Source organism: Gigantopelta aegis, chromosome 13 (assembly GCF_016097555.1).
Source record: "Gigantopelta aegis isolate Gae_Host chromosome 13, Gae_host_genome, whole genome shotgun sequence".
NCBI lineage: Eukaryota > Metazoa > Mollusca > Gastropoda > Neomphalida > Peltospiridae > Gigantopelta > Gigantopelta aegis.
Genome location: NC_054711.1, coordinates 2,188,999 through 2,215,342, shown reverse-complemented (window position 1 = coordinate 2,215,342; position 26,344 = coordinate 2,188,999). Strand labels below are relative to the sequence as shown.

The following is a 26,344-nucleotide window of genomic DNA, read 5'->3' as shown; positions in this document are numbered from 1 at the left end:
CCCACATACAGGGTAGTACATATCATGGCTGGAACGAGAAATAGCCCAATGGGCCTACCGACTGTGATCGATTCCAGACCGACTGCATTGAGTGAACGCTTTACCACTATGCCATTAGACCATTCTTTTCTTTTTTTCATTGGATGCTATGACATTGATGACCTGATCATCACCCAAGAGCCGCCAGTCGTATGTCTTTAAAATGTTATCGCACGTATACGTGTTAACAAGTATGTGTTATCCAAAATGAATGATGTTCTCACCGACGGGTGTGTAAGAAATAGTTTACACTGCTTAATACAATGCCAGTGCCTAGAATTTGGCGATGTCTAATTCTGTACAGCTTGTCATATGATGGTTTTTTCATGACAACGACTGTCAGGAGTCTTTGCCACTGTAACATGTTTGGATCGGGATGTGGCCCAGTGATAAAGTATTCGCTTGATCAGTCGGTCTAGGATTTATTCAAAGGCTGTGGTATGTGCTATCATGTTTGTGGGATAGTGCATATAAAAGATCCCTTGTTGTCAATGAAAATAATGGGCACTTTCTCGTTCCAGCCTCGGGCGTTCTACCGGAAAGACATTTATGGGTATGGCGCTTAGGAATTTACTATTTAAAATGTGTGCTGAATGCAACCAGTCGACAGGCGATATGGGGGTCCTACCCCAGAAAGAAAATAGGTTAGGTTTAGGGTTAGGGTTTTGAAAAAAATGGGTATGGCGCCATACGGGTTTTACTCTCTGGCAGAAACCCTAATAAGCCTGTAATCCATATCTGGTGTAACTTTATGGTATGTCGTGTCGATATGTTGCATATAAAAGATCACTTGTTGCTAATCGGACAGAGTATCCCATTGTGTAGCGGCAGTTGGTTTCATCTCTCGTTATCTGGTAAAGTCGTCGCCTGATGCACGGCAAGTCTAGGATCGATCCCCATTGGTGGACCCATTGGGCTATTTCTTGCTCCAGCCAGTACACCATAACATGTGTATCAAAGTCTATGATATGTGCTACCCTGTGTGGGGTGGTGCATATAAAATGAAGAGTTTAGGCGCAAAACGCGATATATTTTACTTTTTTTCATTTTCAGTAAAAAGTGATTTTTTATAAATTGCCGTATATCGCGTTTTGATAAAATAAAAAAACGGGATTTACCGTACCTAATACAATTTCATAAGGATCAATCGCGTTTTGCGGCAAATCAGCGGGCCTACGATTAGCCCTAACTGACATACTGTAACGGATTTAACTGAAAAAAAGAAGAAAAAAAAGGTTTATATTGCATTTTGCGCCTGAACTCTTCAAATATTCTTTGCTACTAATCGGAAAGAATAACTCAATGATAGCGACTTTCCTCTCTACTAATCGGAATGAATAACTCAATGATAGCGACTTTCCTCTCTACTAATCGGAATGAATAACTCAATGATAGCGACTTTCCTCTCTACTAATCGGAATGAATAACTCAATGATAGCGGCTTTCCTCTCTACTAATCGGAGAATAACTCAATGATAGCGGCTTTCCTCTCTACTAATCGGAAAGAATAACTCAATGATAGCGGCTTTCCTCTCTACTAATCGGAGAATAACTCAATGATAGCGACTTTCCTCTCTACTAATCGGAAAGAATAACTCAATGATAGCGGCTTTCCTCTCTACTAATCGGAATGAATAACTCAATGATAGCGACTTTCCTCTCTACTAATCAAGAATAACTCAATGATAGCGGCTTTCCTCTCTACTAATCGGAATGAATAACTCAATGATAGCGACTTTCCTCTCTACTAATCAGAGAATAACTCAATGATAGCGGCTTTCCTCTCTACTAATCGGAATGAATAACTCAATGATAGCGGCTTTCCTCTCTACTAATCGGAATGAATAACTCAATGATAGCGACTTTCCTCTCTACTAATCGGAAGAATAACTCAATGATAGCGGCTTTCCTCTCTACTAATCGGAATGAATAACTCAATGATAGCGGCTTTCCTCTCTACTAATCGGAATGAATAACTCAATGATAGCGGCTTTCCTCTCTACTAATCGGAGAATAACTCAATGATAGCGGCTTTCCTCTCTACTAATCGGAAAGAATAACTCAATGATAGCGACTTTCCTCTCTACTAATCGGAATGAATAACTCAATGATAGCGGCTTTCCTCTCTACTAATCGGAATGAATAACTCAATGATAGCGACTTTCCTCTCTACTAATCGGAGAATAACTCAATGATAGCGGCTTTCCTCTCTACTAATCGGAATGAATAACTCAATGATAGCGGCTTTCCTCTCTACTAATCGGAATGAATAACTCAATGATAGCGGCTTTCCTCTCTACTAATCGGAGAATAACTCAATGATAGCGGCTTTCCTCTCTACTAATCGGAAAGAATAACTCAATGATAGCGACTTTCCTCTCTACTAATCGGAATGAATAACTCAATGATAGCGACTTTCCTCTCTACTAATCGGAATGAATAACTCAATGATAGCGGCTTTCCTCTCTACTAATCGGAGAATAACTCAATGATAGCGGCTTTCCTCTCTACTAATCGGAAAGAATAACTCAATGATAGCGGCTTTCCTCTCTACTAATCGGAGAATAACTCAATGATAGCGACTTTCCTCTCTACTAATCGGAAAGAATAACTCAATGATAGCGGCTTTCCTCTCTACTAATCGGAATGAATAACTCAATGATAGCGACTTTCCTCTCTACTAATCAGAGAATAACTCAATGATAGCGGCTTTCCTCTCTACTAATCGGAATGAATAACTCAATGATAGCGACTTTCCTCTCTACTAATCAGAGAATAACTCAATGATAGCGGCTTTCCTCTCTACTAATCGGAATGAATAACTCAATGATAGCGGCTTTCCTCTCTACTAATCGGAGAATAACTCAATGATAGCGGCTTTCCTCTCTACTAATCGGAATGAATAACTCAATGATAGCGACTTTCCTCTCTACTAATCAGAGAATAACTCAATGATAGCGGCTTTCCTCTCTACTAATCGGAATGAATAACTCAATGATAGCGGCTTTCCTCTCTACTAATCGGAGAATAACTCAATGATAGCGGCTTTCCTCTCTACTAATCGGAAAGAATAACTCAATGATAGCGACTTTCCTCTCTACTAATCGGAATGAATAACTCAATGATAGCGGCTTTCCTCTCTACTAATCGGAATGAATAACTCAATGATAGCGACTTTCCTCTCTACTAATCGGAGAATAACTCAATGATAGCGGCTTTCCTCTCTACTAATCGGAATGAATAACTCAATGATAGCGGCTTTCCTCTCTACTAATCGGAATGAATAACTCAATGATAGCGGCTTTCCTCTCTACTAATCGGAGAATAACTCAATGATAGCGGCTTTCCTCTCTACTAATCGGAAAGAATAACTCAATGATAGCGACTTTCCTCTCTACTAATCGGAAAGAATAACTCAATGATAGCGACTTTCCTCTCTACTAATCGGAGAATAACTCAATGATAGCGACTTTCCTCTCTACTAATCGGAGAATAACTCAATGATAGCGGCTTTCCTCTCTACTAATCGGAATGAATAACTCAATGATAGCGGCTTTCCTCTCTACTAATCGGAGAATAACTCAATGATAGCGGCTTTCCTCTCTACTAATCGGAAAGAATAACTCAATGATAGCGACTTTCCTCTCTACTAATCGGAAAGAATAACTCAATGATAGCGACTTTCCTCTCTACTAATCGGAAAGAATAACTCAATGATAGCGACTTTCCTCTCTACTAATCGGAAAGAATAACTCAATGATAGCGGCTTTCCTCTCTACTAATCGGAATGAATAACTCAATGATAGCGGCTTTCCTCTCTACTAATCGGAGAATAACTCAATGATAGCGACTTTCCTCTCTACTAATCGGAGAATAACTCAATGATAGCGGCTTTCCTCTCTACTAATCGGAATGAATAACTCAATGATAGCGGCTTTCCTCTCTACTAATCGGAGAATAACTCAATGATAGCGGCTTTCCTCTCTACTAATCGGAAAGAATAACTCAATGATAGCGACTTTCCTCTCTACTAATCGGAAAGAATAACTCAATGATAGCGACTTTCCTCTCTACTAATCGGAGAATAACTCAATGATAGCGACTTTCCTCTCTACTAATCGGAAAGAATAACTCAATGATAGCGGCTTTCCTCTCTACTAATCGGAATGAATAACTCAATGATAGCGGCTTTCCTCTCTACTAATCGGAAAGAATAACTCAATGATAGCGACTTTCCTCTCTACTAATCGGAAAGAATAACTCAATGATAGCGGCTTTCCTCTCTACTAATCGGAAAGAATAACTCAATGATAGCGACTTTCCTCTCTACTAATCGGAAAGAATAACTCAATGATAGCGACTTTCCTCTCTACTAATCGGAAAGAATAACTCAATGATAGCGGCTTTCCTCTCTACTAATCGGAATGAATAACTCAATGATAGCGGCTTTCCTCTCTTTATCTGGGGCAGGATTTAGCTCAGTCCGTTGAGTACTCGCTTGAGGATCGAACCACCTTGGTGGATCCACTCGATTGATTGAGGTTTTTTTTTATCGTTCCAAGCAGTGCTGGACAAAGGCCGTGGTATGTGCTTTGCTGTCTATGAGAAAGTGCATATAAAAGATTCCAAGTTGCATTAGGAAAAATGTCAGAATTACCAAATAGCCGATGATTAATTAATCAATGTGCTATAGTGGTGTTGTTAAACGAGACAAACTTTAACTTTCATTATCTGTGTGGTCCTTAACCATATGTCCAATGCCACATAACCGTAGTTAAGATGTGTTGTTAAACAAATGCTTCCTTCCTTTTAACGGTTTTTTTTTTGGTTTTTTAAAATTAACTGAGCCCTATCCAGGGCTAAGATTATATACAAGATGCATGCTTTTGTTTGGAATATCGCCGTCTATATCAGGGATCTAATTCACTGAACTCTCGCAACTTTGCGATCTCACAGTGCAGTGCTAAAAGGCTTCCAAAGAGGATGCTTTGTTGTCTAGCAGAGCCTGGGAGACATTTGTGAATTACGCCCCAGAACGACAAAACCATAATACATTATTAGGGCCGTATCTCTGCATAAAGGAGACTTGTTTGGGTATTTGGGTGGTTGATTTTACGAATGTCTATCTAGTGATTCATCAATAGGTGTTTCTGCTCATCCTAACATTTAAAGAAGCCCAAATTAGATATTACATCCCAATAAAAGTTAAAAGTTCATTTTGTTTACCAAAACCAATAGGGCACAGAGTAATTGGGCGGGACGTTGTCCTGTGGTAAAGCGCTCGCTTGATGCGCGGTCAGTCTGGAATCGATCCCCATCGGTTGGCCCATCAGGCTATTTCTCGCTCTAGCCAGTGCACCACGACTGGTATATGATATCAAAGGCTGTGGTATGTGCCATCCTGTCTGTGGGATGATGCATATAAAAAATCCCTCTACTAATGTAGCAGGTTTCCATTCTAAGACTATAATTATGTCAAAATTACCAAATGTTTGACCTCCAATAGCCGATAATTAATAAATCAGTGCAGCACGTCTGGTATATCAAAGGCCGTGGTATGTGTTATGGTGTTTGTCTGATGGTGCATATAAAAGATCCCTTGCTGACCATAGAAAAATGTAACGTGTTTCCTCTCTAGGACTATATGTAAAAATTACCAAATGTTTGACATCCAACAGCCGGAGGGTGAGATTTAGCTTAGTCGGTTTAGCGCTCGCCTGAGATGCTTGGTTCGCAGGATCAAACCTCCTCGGAGGATCCATTCAACTGATCGGGGTGTCTTGTTGTTGTTCAAAGGACATGGTATGTGCTATCCTGTGTGTGGGATGGTGCATATAAAAGATCCCTTGCTACAAATAGAACAAATGTAGTGGGATTCCTCTCTAGGACTATATGTAAAAATGACCAAATGTTTGACATCCAATAACCAATGATTAGTAAAATCAATGTGCTCTAGTGGTGTCGTTAAACAAAACAGATTTTAACAGAGTAATTAAACATCGGCTATAACCAATGTCAAATATTTGGTGAATCTAAAATGAAGTTTTCAGAGGAAACCCACTACATTTTTCCATTAGCAGCAGGACAATTCATTCATTGATACTTATTTCCATGCTTATATCCAATTCAGGTTCAAACACGCTGTCCTAGGCACACTCCTCAGCTATCTGTCAAAAACTGAGGGTTAGTTGTTAGTGGGAGAGCCGGTACTGGGGTGCGAACTCAGTACCTACCAGTCATGTTCGATGATTTAACCACGACACCACCGCAGACCTTTGCAACAAGGTGCAATTTTTGTTGCGTGCAACAAAAATCATACGTCGTTGCATCGTGTGCGCTGACCTGCGATGCAATTTTTGTTGCATGCAACTAAAATTGCTCCGATCAAACATGTTTGATTTTATTGCATGTAATTGCATCTAATTGCACGCTGTCGCAAACGTGTGCGCCTTCAATGCAACAAAACGTTGACGCAATAATTTAAACTGCCAATGAACGGATAGATAGTGATCACATGACTCAAAATGGCAGCCTCCAGCAGTATGTGGTCTTCAGAAAAAGAGGATGAATTAGTGGTGATGTGGTAGACAATACCATGTCTTTTTGAGACAGCATCTCCTGAATATAGCAACATGGCTAAAAGGGAGATGTGTCTTGCCGAGATGAAATCTGCGCTGGGTAATACCAGGATGTTTAGGCCCTATATAGTCTTTATACATAAATTATGGTTATATTCTATGCAGGACGACTTCAGTTACAGTTTACGTAAATTCACTTTTCTATGTCATAAAAAATATATGATGTAGAACATGTCTCAATCACCACCGTCCATTTTGACTGTCACGTCATCACTGCTAGACAAAAATTGCTGGTTGTCGCATGTGTGTGCGGATCAGTGCAACGAGAAAAAAGTTGCTTGCAATCATGCAATTTCAATTGCATGCGACAATGTTGCAAATGTCTGCGGTGGCCTTTAGTTGGATGCAGCAGAACAATAATATGACGTCACAGGTATAGATTAAGTAGTTTTAGTCATTAAAAAACCTTGGTAGTCAAGAAACATGTTACAAAAACAGCGAACCAACAACAATATCTCGAATCATGTAATGATTAAGTCAAATATCGCAACATGTAACACTAATAAATATACAACAGGTCATCAATATATATATATATATAAACAAAATAGCTAAAACAACAACGGCCAAATTTACGAACACAGGTGTTTAAACATTACAAAGATTGATCCAGGCATTCTGTGGGTCCGAACATAGGCCCTTTCCCCCCAAAAAAATTGTCAGACACAAAAAAATAATAATACAAAATTCTATTATAAAAATTCCCAATAAATATACATATTATTTTTTTGCAGGGCTTCTGCCAGAAGTCAAAATGGTTATGCCACCATACCCAAATTATTTAGCTTTTTTTTGTTATTTTGTTTTAAGTTTTGACCAAATTTAATAGCGCCATACCCAAAAATTTCTTTCTGGCATCAAAATTGGCGCATGTTATTAAACATTTATATTATAGTAATTTATTATAAATTAATATTTATAGGCGCATTAAAAAAGTTAAATTTCCCCTCCCCCTCTTTAATTTTTGGACTTTATCAAAACTTCTAACAATTCTGTAAGTAAGTAATTCCTGTCCCGAGTAAGGCTCCCGATCTTTCGGAAGTCAAACTCGGGATGGGCGTGTTCGAAAACCCTAGTGGCAGTGCCGGATGTATAAGGGGGCAAAGGTGGCAACTGCCCCGGGCCCCCCCTGACAGAGGGGCCTCCCAGACTAAAGACTACCTTTATAAAATAAAAAAATGTTTTTTAATAATTTTTTTTTATTTTTATTTATTTGTCATGTAATTTAATTTCTATGCTGAGGGGCCCCCGAACCTGAAGTGCCCCCCCCCCCCCACCCCAGGTCTAAATCTGGCGCTGCCTAGTGGTATACGGGCACGTACAGCTAGTTACCTACCTACCTATCTGGCAGAAACACTGTATTGGGAATCATATAGAGCTTATTATACGAGCTAGTGTGTCATAAAGATTTTACGAACAGCGGTCAGGATTATTGTATTACCCGAGCGAGAGCAATAATTTCTTTATTATCCAAAATATTATCTTTATGAATAACAAGCTAGAACCATGTCAAAACCGTTTAAACGTAACTAGAAAGAAAGAAGGAAGGAATTTTTTTTATTTAACGACGCACTCAACACATTTTATTTTATGGTTATATCGCGTCAGAGATATGGTCAAGGACCACACAGATATTGAGAGTGGAAACCCGTTATAGCCACTTCATGAGCTACTCTTTTCGATTAGCAGCAAGGTATATTTTATATGCACCACCCCACAGCCTTTGTTACACCAGTTGTGGAGCACTGGCTGGAACGATAAATAGCCAAATGGGCCCACCGACGGGGATCGATCCCAGATTAACCGCGCATCGAGTGTGCGCTTCAACGACGTCATTTCCCGAAATGATGCCATTTTGGTGAGCGTTTACATAGATCTAAAACTGAGGAAGCCGCATTTAGAATTACGTCATTTGTTGTGCCCATAAAATCATTATGACACACGTGTGTTATACTGGTTATATTTTCATGAATATCTTGAACTATGTCATGTGAAAGTGATGTACTGCATCATTCTGCAGCCTGAAAAAATATCCCCAGTACCATATATGTATAATTTACTTGTGCTAATTTCCCCAATTCCATCTGACATGGCACCATGGCAAAAACATCCTGGCTAAATCTCTGCATTGGAAATAAATGTAGCTACACGTGTGTTGTAAGGCTGAAACAGGTTTTGAAACTTCATCCCCAAGTATTCAATGATCAGTCCAACACTAAGAACAGTCCTTTGCCGTAACAAACAATGATTAACATGATTAAAAAGCACGTAAAAACGTAATCTAATTAAAATTAGCTCCACTATTACACGTGGATCTAACAGCAGCCCGTTGGAGCTCATGTCCAGTTGACCTTTCATTCGACCAATCAAAACCTTACTTGCAAAATCATGCCAGTAATTTGAAAATAATTTGAAAACATTGGGGATTATGCCGAGGGTATACGAAATAATTTGGGTGAATTACTAAGTATGCCGGAAACTAATTGCAATATAAAATTTTATATAAAATTCGTTTCAAGACGAAAACAAACCCCTGATGGTATAGGCATAAAATCTGTCTATACTAGTATACAATCCAGTTTATTACTGCACTTTTCTCCCTGTTTTTTCAATCTTGAAATACACCAACAAGTTCGCCTATTGCAAAAACAGTATCGCCCGATATTTTTAGAATTTGTATGCTCCCGAATAACACTATAAAAGGCGAAGTGTAATTGGTCGATATTTAAATTGTTATTTATAGATGAAATGTCACCTGGACATGGGAGTCCACGCAATGCTGTTGGATCTACTGGCTAGACCCAGTAGAGCTAATTTTAACCAGATTGGTCAAAACGTAACTTTAATAACATAACATATACATAGTCAAAACATTTAAAACGGGTCCCTCAGTAAACAGGAATTTCCTCAAACTGAACGTGTTTCACAGTCACTTGTTAAATATCAGTAAAGAACATAACCTCTCTAAACCAGATACCCCTTAAAACCAGATTTTTTTTACTTGGTCCCAGGGGTGTCCAGTTTAGAGAAGTTTCACTGTAATTTCGGTTTCTAACTGTAAATAATCAAACTTACTTTTCAAAATCTTTACATACCTACTGGTATGACAGCTGGAGGGGGTGGGGATGGTGGGGGAGAGGAGGAAACAATATCTAGTGCAGAGCTCGAACTTAACGACGGCACTGACGACAATTGCCGTAGTTACAATATGAATTGCCGTTCATCAGGGGTTTTACCGACGGCAGGTTTTGTCGCGGATTAAACATTATTGCTGTTGGTTGAAGAGACTATTTTTGGTTTTTATATTTGTTGCAAAAGTTGCCGATTTAAAACTGCCGTAGGTAAGCTCAAAATTGCCCTCAGCGAGCGTTTTGCCTGTGGCAAAAACATTTCAAAATTGCTGTAGGTAACAAATTCTTCATTTCGAGCACTGTAATGGAAGGGGCAGTCTGAAGTGGTGGCGGGAGGGAGGAGGGTGAGGGAGAGAGACCACAAGACCTATTTTTATTATAAGACAAAAGACAAAAAAAGAGACTACTAAAATGGCAAATTTCATTACAGTAAACAAACATTTGATATGAATGTGTATATACAAATGAAAACAGTGCTACACCCACAGTATGTTATGTTTAATGACGGATGACACCATACAGAGTAAAACTTGAACATTTAAAACCTCTTCACAACTCACACAAAATGGATCCAGTCAAACCAGTCAATAATGGCCATCAAAATGATTTAGTGTTCATTATGGACAGGTGGTCTATATATATATATATATATATATATACAAAGGTCTGATACAATTGCATGCAGAACAAACTGTGAGTAGGTGGCCTTCATATATATGTTAAAATACATTTGTATACAGATCAGTAGTGGACTTGGGGGGTGGGTGTCGTGTGGGGTGGGGTGGGGGTGGGGTGTAAGGGCCAGTCCTCAAATCATCAAATATTTTGGGTGGCCCAATCACACGTCTTAGAAAGTCAGTCAGTAAAGGCTAAATTTAAAATTTGTTTTGTTTAACGACACCACTAGAGCACACTGATTTAGTAATCATTGGTTACTGAAGTCAAACATATGGTAATTTTAACAGTCATAGAGAAGAAACCCGCTACATTTTTCCATTAGTAGCAAGGAATCTTTTATATGCACCATTCCACAGACAGGATAGCACATACCACAGCCTTTGATACACAAGTCGTGGTGCACTGGCTGGGAAATCAGGATTCAAGAGTTTAAAAAAAACCCCAGAGAATACTTGAATGTGACAAACTTAGTTTTTAAACACTGTGACATACTTTTCACTATAAGAGCCGTTTTTAATCATTGTTTAGATTACCCATTACCGTGGATATAAAGTGTCTCTCATCATCCTGGTGTTCATAATATCACGAAATGCATTTTTTATCATTCTAAAAACACATGTACCTCTGAGAAGTAACGGTTACGGAGACGAGATCCAGTCTATTTTTAGAGGATATTTCCCCATTGCAACATCACTCTCATTTCACTCTATAATAATTAAATTTCCGTTACATTCATTACCACATAACAAGTTTGTTCACTTCTCGAGGAACGTAAAAATATCTGATGACGTCATTTTATATTGGTCATTTGTCTTACTGAGCGTTATTGTTTTAACCAACAAAAAAAATTCAAAATAAAGTATGAAGTTTTAGTGTTATTATTTACAAGTATGATTCAAATTTAATTATAAGTACTGTCTGTTATTTCTTTTATGGTGCATATAAAAGATCCCTTGCTACTAATGAAAAAAAAATGTAGCGGATTTCCTTTATAAAACTATATGTCAAAACTGCCAATAGTTTGACATCCAATAGTCGATGAATAATAAATCAATGTGCTCTAGTGGTGTCGTTAAACAAACAAAACTTTAGCATTCCTGAGATAAGTCTTTATATTGGGCTAGACCATGTTAATTCAATATGGTCAGGGAAAGTCAGTGCAACATTTGTTTGTTTTTTATTTCTACTTAATTTTAATTAATGTTTATTTTATTTTTTCTCTTGGTATTCCATGAAGTTCCATGTTATAATTTCAGGACTAAGGGCCAAAATGTCCATTATTGACACAGATAGTTGTTCATAAGTTTCACCAAAAAAAAAAAAAAATCAAATCGCAACACACATGAAGTGAAAAACACACATCCCGGAATGATTATTGCCCGACATTCAGAAACCAGAAAATGATGACAGCATTGTTCCCCAATACGCTAACACACAGTGATCATCAAAACCCCTGGAGGCCATTATAAACCGTTCTTTTTGATTCCATCTTCAGTATTTGTTTCAAACCTATAAAAATAAAATTAACAAACATTTTGAGAGTACTGCTAAAGCAATACATGTCCACTACTGACTCCAACACATTTGTGTATCTTCTAAGTGCAAGGGCCATAACTCTATTATAATTATATATTAATATTTTAACTCAATATCTTGAGGCATTGTGGGAAAAACCCACCAGAAAAACTATATGTGGGACACAGACAGACAGACAGAAAGAAGGATGAAGATGAAACCCATCTGGTGGGACCAGTACATCAAGTGAGCACTCTCCCGACTGAAGTAGACCCCCCCCCCCCCCCCCCCCCCCATTAATAATAAAAACTCAGAATTCCGTGTTAACCCCTTCCCTCTCCACATTAATAATAACAACTCAGAGACCTCCACGTTAACTCCTTCCCTCCCCATATTAATAATAACTCAGAATTCCACATTAACCCCTTCCCTCTCCACATTAATAATAACAACTCAAAAACCTCCACGTTAACCCCTTCCTTCCCCATATTAATAATAACAACTCAAAGACTTCCACATTAACCCCTTCCCTCCCCACATTAATAACAACTCAGAGACTTCCACGTTAACCCCTTCCCTTCCCATATTAATAACAACTCAAAGACTTCCACATTAACCCCTTCCCTCCCCACATTAATAATAACTTGGAGACTTCCGCATTAACCTCTTCTATCCCCACATTAATAATAACAACTTTTGCGTTAATAAAATACCTTCTTTATCTTCTTCTGTAAGAGTTCCCTTTGGAAAGTCTATATCGAAGGTTATATAGAGGGAGCCCCTGACATTGTTGTTTTCGTAGTTAGGCATTCCTTCGTTACTTTTGCGCATTCGTGCTCCTGGCCAGGTTATCTTATCTCTTACAATATGCACCTATTGGAAAAAACAAAAAAACATTTATAGAAAATTACATCATACAAAATTTAGTTTTGTTTAACACTACTAGAGCACATTGATTTAGTAATTATTGGCTATTGGATGATAACCATTTCATAATTCTGACATGTCGTCATCAGAGAAAACCTGCTACATTTTTCCTAATTCTTTGTGAACTGTTTATCCTCAATGGATGTTTTTGTAAATTATTTCGACTGTACAAACACTGTGGAATTAAGTTACTGCTCTACTATTAGACAAGTTTGATGTTATATTCCTTTTTTGAAAAATAAATTTTAAAAATTGTGATATAAACTTCCTGATTAATATAGTACAATTGGGGGGGAAAAAAAAAAAGTTCCATAAAAAAACAATAAAGTACAATAAAAAATAAAACATTTTTTTTTCTTTTTTACTTTAATAACAGCAGTAATACATATATTTTTTAAATTTTATTATTATTATTATTATCAGCCCTCTACATTTCGACTGATTTGGTCGCATATGTGACAATTTTTTTCAGTTGGTGACTGAAACATTTCATACTATCTCTATAAAAATACAAGTAGGCACATCTGGCTCCTAGATAGAACAGTTAACATAGATGGCTGTACATTGGAAATTGGAAACCTAGGTAGAGCTGTCACTTGATTACAATTTTTTTTAATGAAATTGGGCATTAAGTGACAATAAGAAACATTTACCTTGTGTTGATCTAGATGTTTTATATCCATTTCGAAACCCGTCAAAGCGTCTTGCAGTGGTATCGTCACATTGGTGTACAGATCATCCCCACGGCGCTCAAAACGTGGATGTCTATAACAAACAAAAAAACCCCAGATAAAATTAAAACAGCTGTTTTTGCCTTGCTACAACAAACTCACAAACATGCAAAATTGAAATAAAATATAGGGAAAATCATTTAGTAATAAAAACCTAAAAAACCCCCATGTATATATAAAATACAATAGGTAGCATATCCATATAATAAATATAATAGGTAGCACATCCATATAAAATATAATAGGTAGCATATCCATATATAAAATATAATAGGTAGCATATCCATTGTATTCAGGGCCTAATCTAGAAATAGAAAAAGTAGAAGTGACTTCCCAGAAGAAAGAGGAGAAGTGAGATAAAAATAGGCCGTTACGCGTAGCGGCCCGACATGCCTTGATCCGTAAAGTAAGTGCTTTGACAGCGTGGAAGTGAGATAAAAATAGGCAGGTGTTTCCCCAGGGACGATAAGCGTAGCGACCCGACACGCCTTGGTCCGTAAAGTAAGTGCTTTGACAGCCTGGAAGTGAGATAAAAATAGGCAGGGGTTTCCCCAGGGACGATAAGCGTAGCGACCCGACACGCCTTGGTCCGTAAAGTAAGTGCTTTGACAGCATGGAAGTGAGATAAAAATAGGCAGGGGTTTCCCCAGGGCCGATAATCATAACGGCCCGACACGCCTTGGTCCGTAAAGTAAGTGCTTTGACAGCGTGGAAGTGAGATAAAAATAGGCAGGGGTTTCCCCAGGGCCGATAAGCGTTGCGGCCCGACACGCCTTGGTCTGTAAAGTAAGTGCTTTGACAGCGTGGAAGTGAGATAAAAATAGGCAGGGGTTTCCCCAGGGCCGATAAGCGTAGCGGCCCGACACGCCTTGGTCCGTAAAGTAAGTGCTTTGACAGCGTGGAAGTGAGATAAAAATAGGCAAGGGGTTCCCCAGGGCCGATAAGCGTAGCGGCCCGACACGCCTTGGTCCGTAAAGTAAGTACTTTGACAGTGTGGAAGCACCTTAAATCAACTGCCGCTACGCCTTGATTTGAAGTGCTTTAGAAAATCAATTTTCACAGGTACGAGTGTGGCAGTTGACTACCTCTCGCAAACAACTTGTGTACCAGTATATCAAGCACACATAATCATTATGATAGAAAAAATACTTTTTGTTCTTTTTTTTTAATGCCAAGATCTAAGGTTATATGACATTATATAGTAATTCATATAACTTATTTTAATACTTTTTTTTTTTAATCTTGCGATTTTGGGTTAAATTGTGTGAATTTAAAAAAATCTCCTGCTTTTTCAACACACTCCTGCTTTCTCTTGACTAAAGGTTGACAGGTTTGTCGGTGAAGCACTTTTTCAAAGTACAGTTAAGTTGGCAATCAGTCATTTCTATCCTAACACTCCCTTCCCAAAACACACACACACACTGAAAACATTCAGGTCTCGTGCTGTTTGTAGCCAAATTAGCCATTGGCTAATTAAAAATAATTTTTGCAAAAAATGGCTAATAAAATTTGCAAGTGGCTAAATTTTTGGCTAAGCCATTTTCTAGCTTCTGATGAGAACAAACGGTTACATAATCTATCCGACACCTCAAACATAATAATAATATCAAATATTCAATTAGTGTAATAGCGATCTCGCGACCGATAACGGGAAACAGTGTCATCCAGAATACAGCGAAGGCCTAATGATGTTTGCTTATTTTAATAATCACGGTTATTAATTTTAACGGCATGCATTCAACATGTATGACAGCAATGTGACGGTGATTCAGTGTCTGGAAGATCTATAACTTGTTATTTTAACATTGTAAAGTCTTTGAACCAAAGTAATAAAAACAAACCGACAATGCGTGTCAATTTGAATACACATGCCAGTTCAGGGCCGAAAGACATGTAGGCTATCCCAAGGGCCGAGTTCAGCCAGACCGAGCGAAAACAAAACGTTCGCTACACTGGTTTGTGCGCTTCACGTTCAACCAAATGGACACAACGGACACCAATCAAATAGTTTGCGAACGTTAAGAAGCTTCAGAGTCAGCTGACACCCACGTATCAAGAGACATCGTTGCAGACATTAAACAATATGATTACACAGAAGTAAATCTTGATGTAAATTTGAAGAAAAACATAGTTGTTTGCATCAATGAATGTTTCGTTATTTCTTTGTCTTTGTTAATTTCGTACCTCTGGTCGAGAGCACGCATGCAGATCGCGATCGCGGGAAATGACATGCAGTATTTATACAAATTGCAGTTAAACGTACACTGAATTAGTTTACAATAATCATATTTGTTAGATAATGTTAGATATATATTTGTAAGAATGTGAGGTGACATTTAATAAGTTAGCTGGATTATAAAAAGACCGTAAATTTTAATTTTATTAACGTTTAAAAAAAAAAAAAAAATTAAATGGAATATACTGTGAAGTCAGCATTCTTAGCCTAGGTATTTTACAAGCAGAAATCACAACAAGCATTTAACACGATGCTGAAATCAACAGCAACAACATAGCGCAAATTATGAAATTGTTGGCGTGGGGAATTGATGGGTTACTTAAAAAAAGTTTAAAAAAAAAAGCAATTCAAACTAACATAAAGATTGCTATTTAAAGAAATAATGAGCTCTATATTAAAAAAAAAAAAGCTCTCAAATTTTTATATGTGAAAAAAGGAAGAAAACCTCCCCCCAAAAACCACCCTCCATAACATCCACCCACACCCATATTTCTGTATGTTTTTTAATTTAAGATTACAGGTCTTAGAAGTGGGGATGGGTGTACGGGGTACTGGCTTCCAACTCTGAAGATAATGCATCCTCCCCCTCTCAGTGTTCGAGATTACATTTTTTGGCCAGTATCCCAGTTGGATACTAACATTTCAAAATATGGTATCCCACCTGAGAATTTAGTATTATATGGCATCCCGGTGGGATACTGGGTTCTTGAAGTCTGGTATCCAAAATTAAATTCTGGTATCCCCGGGATATCGGGATACCGTTAATCTCGAACACTGCCTCTCCTGCTAAAAAAAGTAATATATTAACTGCTCCTACCCCCATTGCTGTCTTTACATTTTGATGAGGTAATTCGGTTTCGTTGTTCAGATTTATTTTCTGATTTACTTGGAAGGACGAGGGAGGATTGGGGGAGGGGGGTGTCAGAGTCACTCAGCCGCCCACCTTTAACTTCTACCTAACGAGAACACTGCTGGGTTTTAACAGAATGCTGACATAATAAACATAAAATAATAATAATAATAGTAATAAAATAAAATAAATAATATAAATTAACTAAAAATAATTAAAGAAATATAAAATAAATGATATAATAATTTTAATTTAAAAATAAAATAAAACATGATTAGCTGGATTGAAGGCAAAGACTTAAAGCCGCACACCCTAGTTCCATCCAGCGAAAATAAATTATAATTTGGTTAATCTACAAACCTGTAACACACTTAGATCACGTTTTTATCAAATGGAGTGAAAAAGCAGGTTTTATATCGATAAATACCATGGGAATCCCCATGTCCCAATTGCTTGAAATAATTTTGAAAGTTAGTATTCTGATGTCACCGGTAGATGTCGCTCGAAGCACAACAATGCCTATGTCACGACAAATTTCAGACTTGGGGTGCGTTCGTGTCACCTCTCCTGGACATGTTCTAACTGTTCTGTCCTGGTTGTATTCCCTCTCCAGATATCGTAAGACTTAGCAAAATTATTGGTTTTAAGGGTTTGTAACGTTTTGTATTGAGACACTTACTTGTCTGAACTTTATTGTTACTGAAAATGTTCACGAACTGTGAAGAAAAATCTCACAAATGAACAACAACAAATCGGATGTTGATTGCGCGAACCGTGCACGAGAAAACAATCCGAACCAAAATGATAACGGTCACGTGATATACCAACGTCTGTGACATTGAAATGGAAATATCCCCTCTAAAAATAGATTGGAACTCGCTTGCTTAACGTTTTTTTCTCGACAGCACGTCTCGTGAAAAAATGCAAAAAATGTATTTCGTGGTTTTACAAACATCAGGATTACCAAAAAGCACTTCAGGTGAATGGAAATGTGTATTCTAAATAATAAAATGTAAGTAAATGGGGTTTAATAATAGCCGCGCGTAATGGCACCATAACATGAGGTGGAATGCCAAGGGAACTATTTTGGGGGATCGTAAAAAAAAAGAACATTAATATACAGTAGAATCTCATTGGCTCGAACGCCCAACGGTTGAACCTACCGGTATTCTCGATACCAAGAACAATGTCCCGATTTTTCTCTCTATTAAACCCTTTTATTTTGGTGCTGATTGATCGAATACCCCTGGGGTCGAACAGAAGCTTTCTCTTGAACCACTTTATTGGTCCGAACTGTAAAATTAAACTGTAAATTCAGAAGTGGAACGAATTAATCCTAGATCATATGCCGGCTTATCATGTTGTTTATTTAGCACCTATCAGTAATTATCTTTCTAGTACAGACAATTGTACTATGATAATCGTTAGCTGAATGAACCTTGCATGTAACACCAATCAATTGGTGAGCCTAGGCAGGCCTCGCCGGTTTACTTTAAGCATATAAATCGCTACTCTATGCATGAGCGTCGGCATATTTTGTCTTTTTAAACTTGAAATACAATGAGAGATCAATGTCGAACAGATCTTTCCTCTTGAACCACTTTAGTGGTGATTGCAACAATAACTGGTAAAGGGTCTCCGCCTGTGCTTCATGCACTTTATTTTTACTCAACGTTGTTAATATATCGCTGAAAGATTCTAACAACAGCAGTTAAATAAAAGAACGATTTTTTTAATTAATAAATATTTATAAATAATATATCGATAAAAACTACCAGTGTATCTCATGCGACATTTGACTGCGATTTCGTTACTCATGAGTCAATCGGACCGTCTCGCCCAAGCCAGTTTTATGGAAATATGCTAAGTGTTCCGATTGTTTTTTGTGTTACAGAAGCACCCGACAACAGCCGAATGCATGGTTTGAACTACCCGATGGGTCGAACAGACTTTGATGCACAGACAGTGTTCGAGCCAATGAGAATCTACTGTATAATAAAATTATAACTATCGCAAAATTTAGGGGTGGGTGGGGGATGAATGGGGGCCCCCTGCACCCCCCCCCCCCCCCCCCCCCCCCCCCACCTCTGATAATCAAACTCCAAATTTACTTAATGTAAACTTACTTGATCTGTTTGATTTTAAATCTCAAATCACCGGGCTCCCCATCAATGTGTGGTTCACCTACAATACGAAAACAATATTACTAACAAGCATTCGCCTTTTTATATTTCCTAAGTTCAAGGGCCATAACTCTGTGAAAAAGGAGAACTTGAAAATGGAAGTCAAACTTGATCGTGATAAAGCTATACACAAATTTTCAGCTCAATATCTGAGTGAAAATGTCCAGAAAATAAAATTTCATATCTCCGAAGTTCTAGGCCCACAAGTCTGTCAAAAATGAGTAATTAGTCATGAAAGTCAAACTTGATCTGTAACAGTACATAATAAAATAAGACATGTTTTATTTAACGACGCACTCAACACATTTTATTTACGGTTATATGGCGTCAGACATATGGTTATGGACCACAGATATTGAGATAGGAAACCCACTGTCACCACTTCATGGGCTACTCTTTCCGATTAGCAGCAAGGGATCTTTTATATGCACCATCCCATAGATAGGGTAGCATATACCACGGCCTTTGATATACCAGTCGTGGTGCACGAATTAGCCCAATGGGCCCACCGACGGGGATCGATCCCACAGCGACCGTTCATCGAGCGAACGCCGTACCACTGGGCTATGTCCCGCTCCCAGTACATAATAAATGTATATGACATTTTTTAGCTCAATATCTTTCAGCATTGTGGACAAAATTCTGGAAAACTATATGTGGGACAGACGACAGACAGACAGACAGACAGACAGAGATAAAACAAATAGTCCCCTCTGGTTAGACCGGTAGGGGACTAATTACAATAACATTATATCCCTAAGCGAACACATCTGCTTGGATCTCCGTAATAGTTATGGATTTTAAAATCTATGTCATAACTTAAGGAAAGAAAAAAGAAAGAAATGTTTTATTTAACGACACATTCAACACATTTTATTTACGGTTATATGGCGTCAGACATATGGTTAAGGACCACAGATTTTGAGAGGAAACCCGCTGTCGCCACTACATGTGCTACTCTTCTGATTAGCAGCAAGGGATCTTTTATTTGCGCTTCCCACAGGCAGGATAGCACAAAGCATGGCCTTTGTTGAACCATTTATTGATCACTGGTCGGTGCAAGTGGTTTACACCTACCCATTGAGCCTTGCGGAGCACTCACTCAGGGTTTGGAGTCGGTATCTGGATTAAAAATCCCATGCCTCGACTGGGATCCGAACCCAGTACCTACCAGCCTGTAGACCGATGGCCTGCCACGACGCCGGTAACTTAAGGAAAGAACCGGGACGTTTTATAATGAAGTCATAAAGACAACCACCTCATTCTTCTCACTGTCTGTGCCAGTGTTTTAGTTTGATCTTTTTCCAGTTTAGTAATACCATTAAACTTACATGTTAGTGACTGGCACAAACACTGCAGGAGCGAAACCTGACACTCCTATTCGAAACTGACCAAATGTCAAAATAACTATAAAAGAGTCAGTTTAAAATGTGCTGAGGTGTCGTTAAACAAACATTCCTTTCCTCTCTCTCTCGACGAAGTGTCAAAATAACCATATGTTAGACACCAAATAAATGTAGTTTAAAATGTGCTGAGGTGTCGTTAAACAAACATTCCTTTCCTTTCCTCTCTCTCTCTCGACCAAGTGTCAAAATAACCATATGTTAGACAACAAATAGCCGTAGTTTAAAATGTGCTGAAGTGCCATTAAACAAACATTCCTTTCCTTTCCTCTCTTACTCTCCATCAAGTGTCAAAATAAACATATGTTAGACACCAAATAGCTGTAGTTTAAAATGTGCTGAGGTGTCGTTAAACAAACATTCCTTTCCTCTCTCACTCTCGACCAAGTGTAAAAATAACCATGTTAGACACCAAATAGCCATAGTTTAAAATGTGCTGAGGTGTCGTTAAACAAACATTCCTTTCCTCTCCTCTCACTCTCGACCAAGTGTCAAAATAACCATATGTTTTTAGACACCAAATAGCTGTAGTTTAAAATGTACTGAGGTGTCGTTAAACAAACATTCCTTTCCTCTCTCACTCTCGACCAAGTGTCAAAATAACCATATGTTAGACACCAAATAGCTGTAGTTTAAAATGTGCTGAGGTGTCGTTAAACAAACATTCCTTTCCTCTCTCTCTCTCTCGACCAAGTGTCAAAATAACCATATGTTAGACACAAAATAGCCGTAGTTTAAAATGTGCTGAGGTGTCGTTAAACAAACATTCCTTTCCTTTCCTCTCTCACTCTCGACCAAGTGTCAAAATAACCATATGTTAGACACCAAATAGCTGTAGTTTAAAATGTGCTGAGGTGTCGTTAAACAGACATTCCTTTCCTTTCCTCTCTCACTCTCGACCAAGTGTCAAAATAACCATGTTAGACACCAAATAGCCATAGTTTAAAATGTGCTGAGGTGTCGTTAAACAAACATTCCTTTCCTCTCTCACTCTCGACCAAGTGTCAAAATAACCATATGTTTTTAGACACCAAATAGCTGTAGTTTAAAATGTGCTGAGGTGTCGTTAAACAAACATTCCTTTCCTCTCTCACTCTCGACCAAGTGTCAAAATAACCATGTTAGACACCAAATAGCCATAGTTTAAAATGTGCTGAGGTGTCGTTAAACAAACATTCCTTTCCTCTCCTCTCTCACTCTCGACCAAGTGTCAAAATAACCATATGTTTTTAGACACCAAATAGCTGTAGTTTAAAATGTGCTGAGGTGTCGTTAAACAAACATTCCTTTCCTCTCTCACTCTTGACCAAGTATCAAAATAACCATATGTTAGACACCAAATAGCTGTAGTTTAAAATGTGCTGAGGTGTCGTTAAACATTCCTTTCCATTCCTCTCTCACTCTCGACCAAGTGTGAAAAAACCATATGTTAGACACCAAATAGCCGTAGTTTAAAATGTGCTGAGGTGTTGTTAAACAAACATTCCTTTCCTTTCCTCTCTCACTATCGACCAAGTGTCAAAATAACCATATGTTAGACACCAAATAGCTGTAGTTTAAATGTGCTGAGGTGTCGTTAAACAAACATTCCTTTCCTTTCCTCTCTCTCTCTCGACCAAGTGTCAAAATAACCATATGTTAGACACCAAATAGCCGGTGTTTAAAATGTGCTGAGGTGTCGTTAAACAAACATTCTTTTCCTCTCTCACTCTCGACCAAGTGTCATAATAACCATATGTTAGACACCAAATAGCCGGTGTTTAAAATGTGCCGAGGTGTCGTTAAACAAACATTCCTTTCCTTTCCTCTCTCACTCTCGACCAAGTGTCAAACCAACCATATGTTAAGACACCAAATAGCCGTAGTTTAAATGTGCTAATGTCGGTAAACGGTCATCCTTTACATTTGGTAATGTGATGTCCTGTAATCATAGTACCTTAAGTTTCAAAGTGATAGTTTACTTAACAACACCACTAGAGCACAATGATTTAGTAAACATCGCCTATTGGATGTCAAACATTTGGTAATTCTAACTCGTAGTCATCAAAGGAAACCTGCTATGTTTTTCCTAATGCACCAAGGGATCTTTTATATGCACAATCCCACAGACAGGATAGCACATACCACAACCTTTGACAAACCCACCTTCAGCTACGAATGGATACTCTTGGCCATCTCGCATGCCCGCTTCTATTTCTATTTCTAAAAGTTTTTCTTCTGGTACAAATCTGTAAAACAACAGTAAATTAATATTTAACAACAAAAACAGAAAGAACATCAGTTAGCAAGTTGTACAATACTGACAGAACAAAACTGGAATACCAATCTACCAACAACAATGAGAAAACGAAATCCATATTTAAAGAAATAAAACATCTGCTAGTGATGTTCCAATGATCGATTATAATACATTTAAAAAATAAAACATCTTTTAGAGATCTTCCAATGATCGATTATAATACATTTAAAAAATAAAACATCTTCTAGTGATGTTCCAATGATCGATTATAATACATTTAAAAAATTGGTCTCTTTGGTTCTACAGGGCTAGCTCTGGGTGAGCAAAACATTTCGCCTAATTGTCAAACTTCAAAAATTGAAGAAATCGACAGCTATTTTCTAAAAGAATGTCAATTATTATATGAAATTATTTCACAAATTGAAATACAATTGGCGAACTACTTTCAAAATTCGCAACTGACAAATCTGGTGAGTGCTAGAGCTAGACCAATGTGATGATCGACTATACAAATTCATAATTGTAATGAAAAATGTTAACTGTAATGGTTCCTCTAATTCGGAATTGATGTAAATTTGTTGTGAGTTGCTGAAAATATTTAAAAAACTTATGAGCTTATTTGACATCATGCAATCTTATGATGTCATGTCTTCCCAATTGATATGATTCGAGCAGCTACTACAAGTTGTTATTCCGATTTCTGTAGGACCGTCAATTCACATTCGACAAGCTGATGAACAAACTGCACAGTGAGAACTCCGCTTCACCCCAACAACGATGTGTGACACCTATGGGTTGCTAGTTGATTATATTGCTATGGCATGTAATGTAGATTAACAGACTTACAGAAACCTACTACGGGTTGGTGGTTGATTATACTGCTGTGTTGCATACCGTAGATCAACTTACAGAAACCAACTACAGGTTAATGATTGGTTATACTGCTGTGTCGCGTACTGTAGATCAACATACAGAAACGAACTATGGGTTGGTGGCTGATCATACTGCTGTGTCGCGTACTGTAGATCAACAATACAGAAACCAACTATGGGTTGGTGGTTGATTATACTGCTGTGTCAAGTACTGTAGATCAACAATACAGAAACCAACTATGGGTTGGTGGTTGATTATACTGCTGTGTCAAGTACTGTAGATCAACTTAGAGAAACCAACTACGGGTTGGTGGTTGATTATACAGCTGTGTCAAGTACTGTAGATCAACTTAGAGAAACCAACTACGGGTTGGTGGTTGATTATACTGCTGTGTCAAGTACTGTAGATCAACTTACTTCACATTGGGACACTCATCACACACTTGCTGTTGCATCATCTGGAATTGTCCGGGGCCCAGTTGCTGGGTAACCATTTCCATCCGACAGTTACACTTCCGTGTTCCCTTCGCCGGCACTGCTACAGGTTTATAACGTACAACCTGGTACATACAAAAATAGTAACACAAATAAACAATATGTACAAAATGGGTATTTTTAACAATAACAAGCATTTTGAGAGCAGTGAGGAACACATTTTAGCGTCAAAAAAAAAGGTAAACAGCATATGAAAGTTAAACTTGATCTGTAGCAGTATCTGATAAAGCTATAACAACGAAAAAAATTGAGATCAATATCTTGAGGCATTTTCATATCTCTTAAGTTCAAAGGCCATAACTCTTGTCAAAAATAGGTAAATCACAATGGAAGTCGAACATGATCCATAACGGTACGTGATAAAGCTATACACAACATTTCAGCTCAATATCTCAAGGTATTGCAAAAAAAAAACAAGTTGGGAAAACTAAATTCTCACATCTAAGATCAAAGTATAACTCTGTCAAAAATAGGTCAATCGCAATGGAAGTCAAACTTGATCTGCAATAGTACATGATAAAGCTATAAAAAAAATTCAGCTTAATATCTTAAAGCATTGTGAAAAACACATCAGGAAAACTATATGTGGGACAGACTGACGAATAGAAAGAAAGAGATGTAACCTACAGTCCTAATAATAATACAGTAAGCTGGTTTATACATGTCAAAATTGGCCATTGGAACTGCCAAAATCTCAGGGTTGGTATGCGAGCAGGTTTCCTCTCTAAGACTATGTCAGAATCACCAAGTGTTTGACACCCAATAGCCAATGATTAGTAAATCAATATGTCCTAGTGGTGTCGTTAACAAAACAAACTAACTCAGGTGAGCATTTTTCACACATTATGGGAGATAACTCAATACTATTTTCTTAAACTTAATTTGTACGAACCCACGGTACACCTTGATAAATGCCTCATCGCCCACTACTGAACCCGGTGTTTGGATTACCTCGACGAAGTTCCCGATATAGAGTTCCTCCAGCGTCACGTCGAGATCCATGACAACGTCACCACCCCGCGGAACCTCATTATCCTTCTCGTTACTGCCAAAACCAAAATTGAAGCCAAAATCACCAAAGAAACTGAAAGAAATAACTCGAATGGGTCATAACAACATCCAAACATATTGCTTAGAAAACTAAAAAAACTAAGCATTTTGAGAGTACTGCTAAAGCCATACATGTCCCCTACTGGACCCAACAAATTGTTGTTGATCATAAGTTAAAAGGGCTACAACTCTGTCACAAATGGGTAAATCCACCATATAATGCATTATATTATACATCATGCATTATAAAGCGATACACAAAATTTAGGGGCCTAATTCACAAAGCTCTCTTAGGCTCTAATAGACAACAAAGCATCCTCTTTGCAAGTCTTTTACCACTGCACTGCGAGATCGCAAAGTTGCGAGAGTTTAGTGAATTAGGCCCTAGGTCAATAACTCAAGGCATTCTTAAAAAAACCTCTATGTGGAACCAACAGATGGACAGACATGAAACCTACAGTCCCCTCCGGTTGGACCGGTAGGGAACTAATAACAGGAATAACAGGAACGGTTTATAATAACATGCAAACACATTTAGTAATTGGAAAACATTAAAAAACCCACAAGGAATGTTAATGCAGGCCTTCAATTTGACATTTCTCACAGTTCTCAGACTACTGCATTTTATTTTCTACAATTCGCTTCCCGATTAAAATGCGAGACGCAGATTGCTTCTTGTTCCACAAAAAATAATTGCAAGCCTTGTTGAATGTTCAGAGGCAGGAATGTTTATTTAATGACGCACTCAACATACTTTAATTACGATTACTGTAGATCCTGAAATTAATGCGATAATAATATTAATGCGAAAAATGCAAGTTTGTGTTATTCGCATTAATAATATTACGCATTTATTTCTATATTTTGTATATGTGTCCCACATTATTAAAACAAAAACAAAGATTAACATTGTAATATATTTATAAAACAGAACTGGAAAACAATTTATTGTAGGCAAGACTAACTGTCGAACAGTTCAGCAAGTTATGCGTCACACGCTATTAACACAAAGATTAAAATTCTAATACATTTATAAAACAACTGGAGCACAATTCATCGTAGTTGAGACAGACTAATTGTCCAATAGTCCAGCAAGATGCCAGTTATGTGCGACTGCAGGTTCTTTGGCCACCCTGTCAAAAGCTGACATAATCCATCGTGCATGCATGGGTTTTAGCATGCTAATATTGCAGTCGACTGTTTCTTTATCTTTACTGATAAAGTTCCTTGTAACCTTGTTGGCATACAGATGTAATGTTACATGTACATGTATTCTAATATTTTGCCAGATGTAGGTAACTATACACGTTACATAAATGATTGCCGCAAAAATATGCTGGGAGTTGATCTTATTAAA

General features: G+C 37.9%; 1 protein-coding gene across 2 annotated transcripts in view; it reads right to left on the bottom strand.

Annotated features, from left to right (window-relative positions):
* Positions 1-11,454: 11,454 nt before the first annotated feature.
* Positions 11,455-26,344, bottom strand: part of LOC121387868 (dnaJ homolog subfamily B member 11-like) — a 36,608-nt gene continuing 21,718 nt past the window's right edge. The window contains exons 4-10 of one of the 2 annotated variants that reach the window (XM_041519096.1): positions 24,889-25,021; positions 23,860-24,002; positions 22,477-22,559; positions 18,872-18,929; positions 13,582-13,693; positions 12,715-12,874; positions 11,455-11,995 (exon numbers count right to left, since the gene is read on the bottom strand). In XM_041519096.1, coding sequence (XP_041375030.1) covers positions 11,931-11,995; positions 12,715-12,874; positions 13,582-13,693; positions 18,872-18,929; positions 22,477-22,559; positions 23,860-24,002; positions 24,889-25,021 — 754 coding nt within the window. In that variant the 3' untranslated portion in view covers positions 11,455-11,930. The remainder of the gene's footprint in view (positions 11,996-12,714; positions 12,875-13,581; positions 13,694-18,871; positions 18,930-22,476; positions 22,560-23,859; positions 24,003-24,888; positions 25,022-26,344) is intronic. The other variant, XM_041519097.1, reaches the window with a different exon arrangement.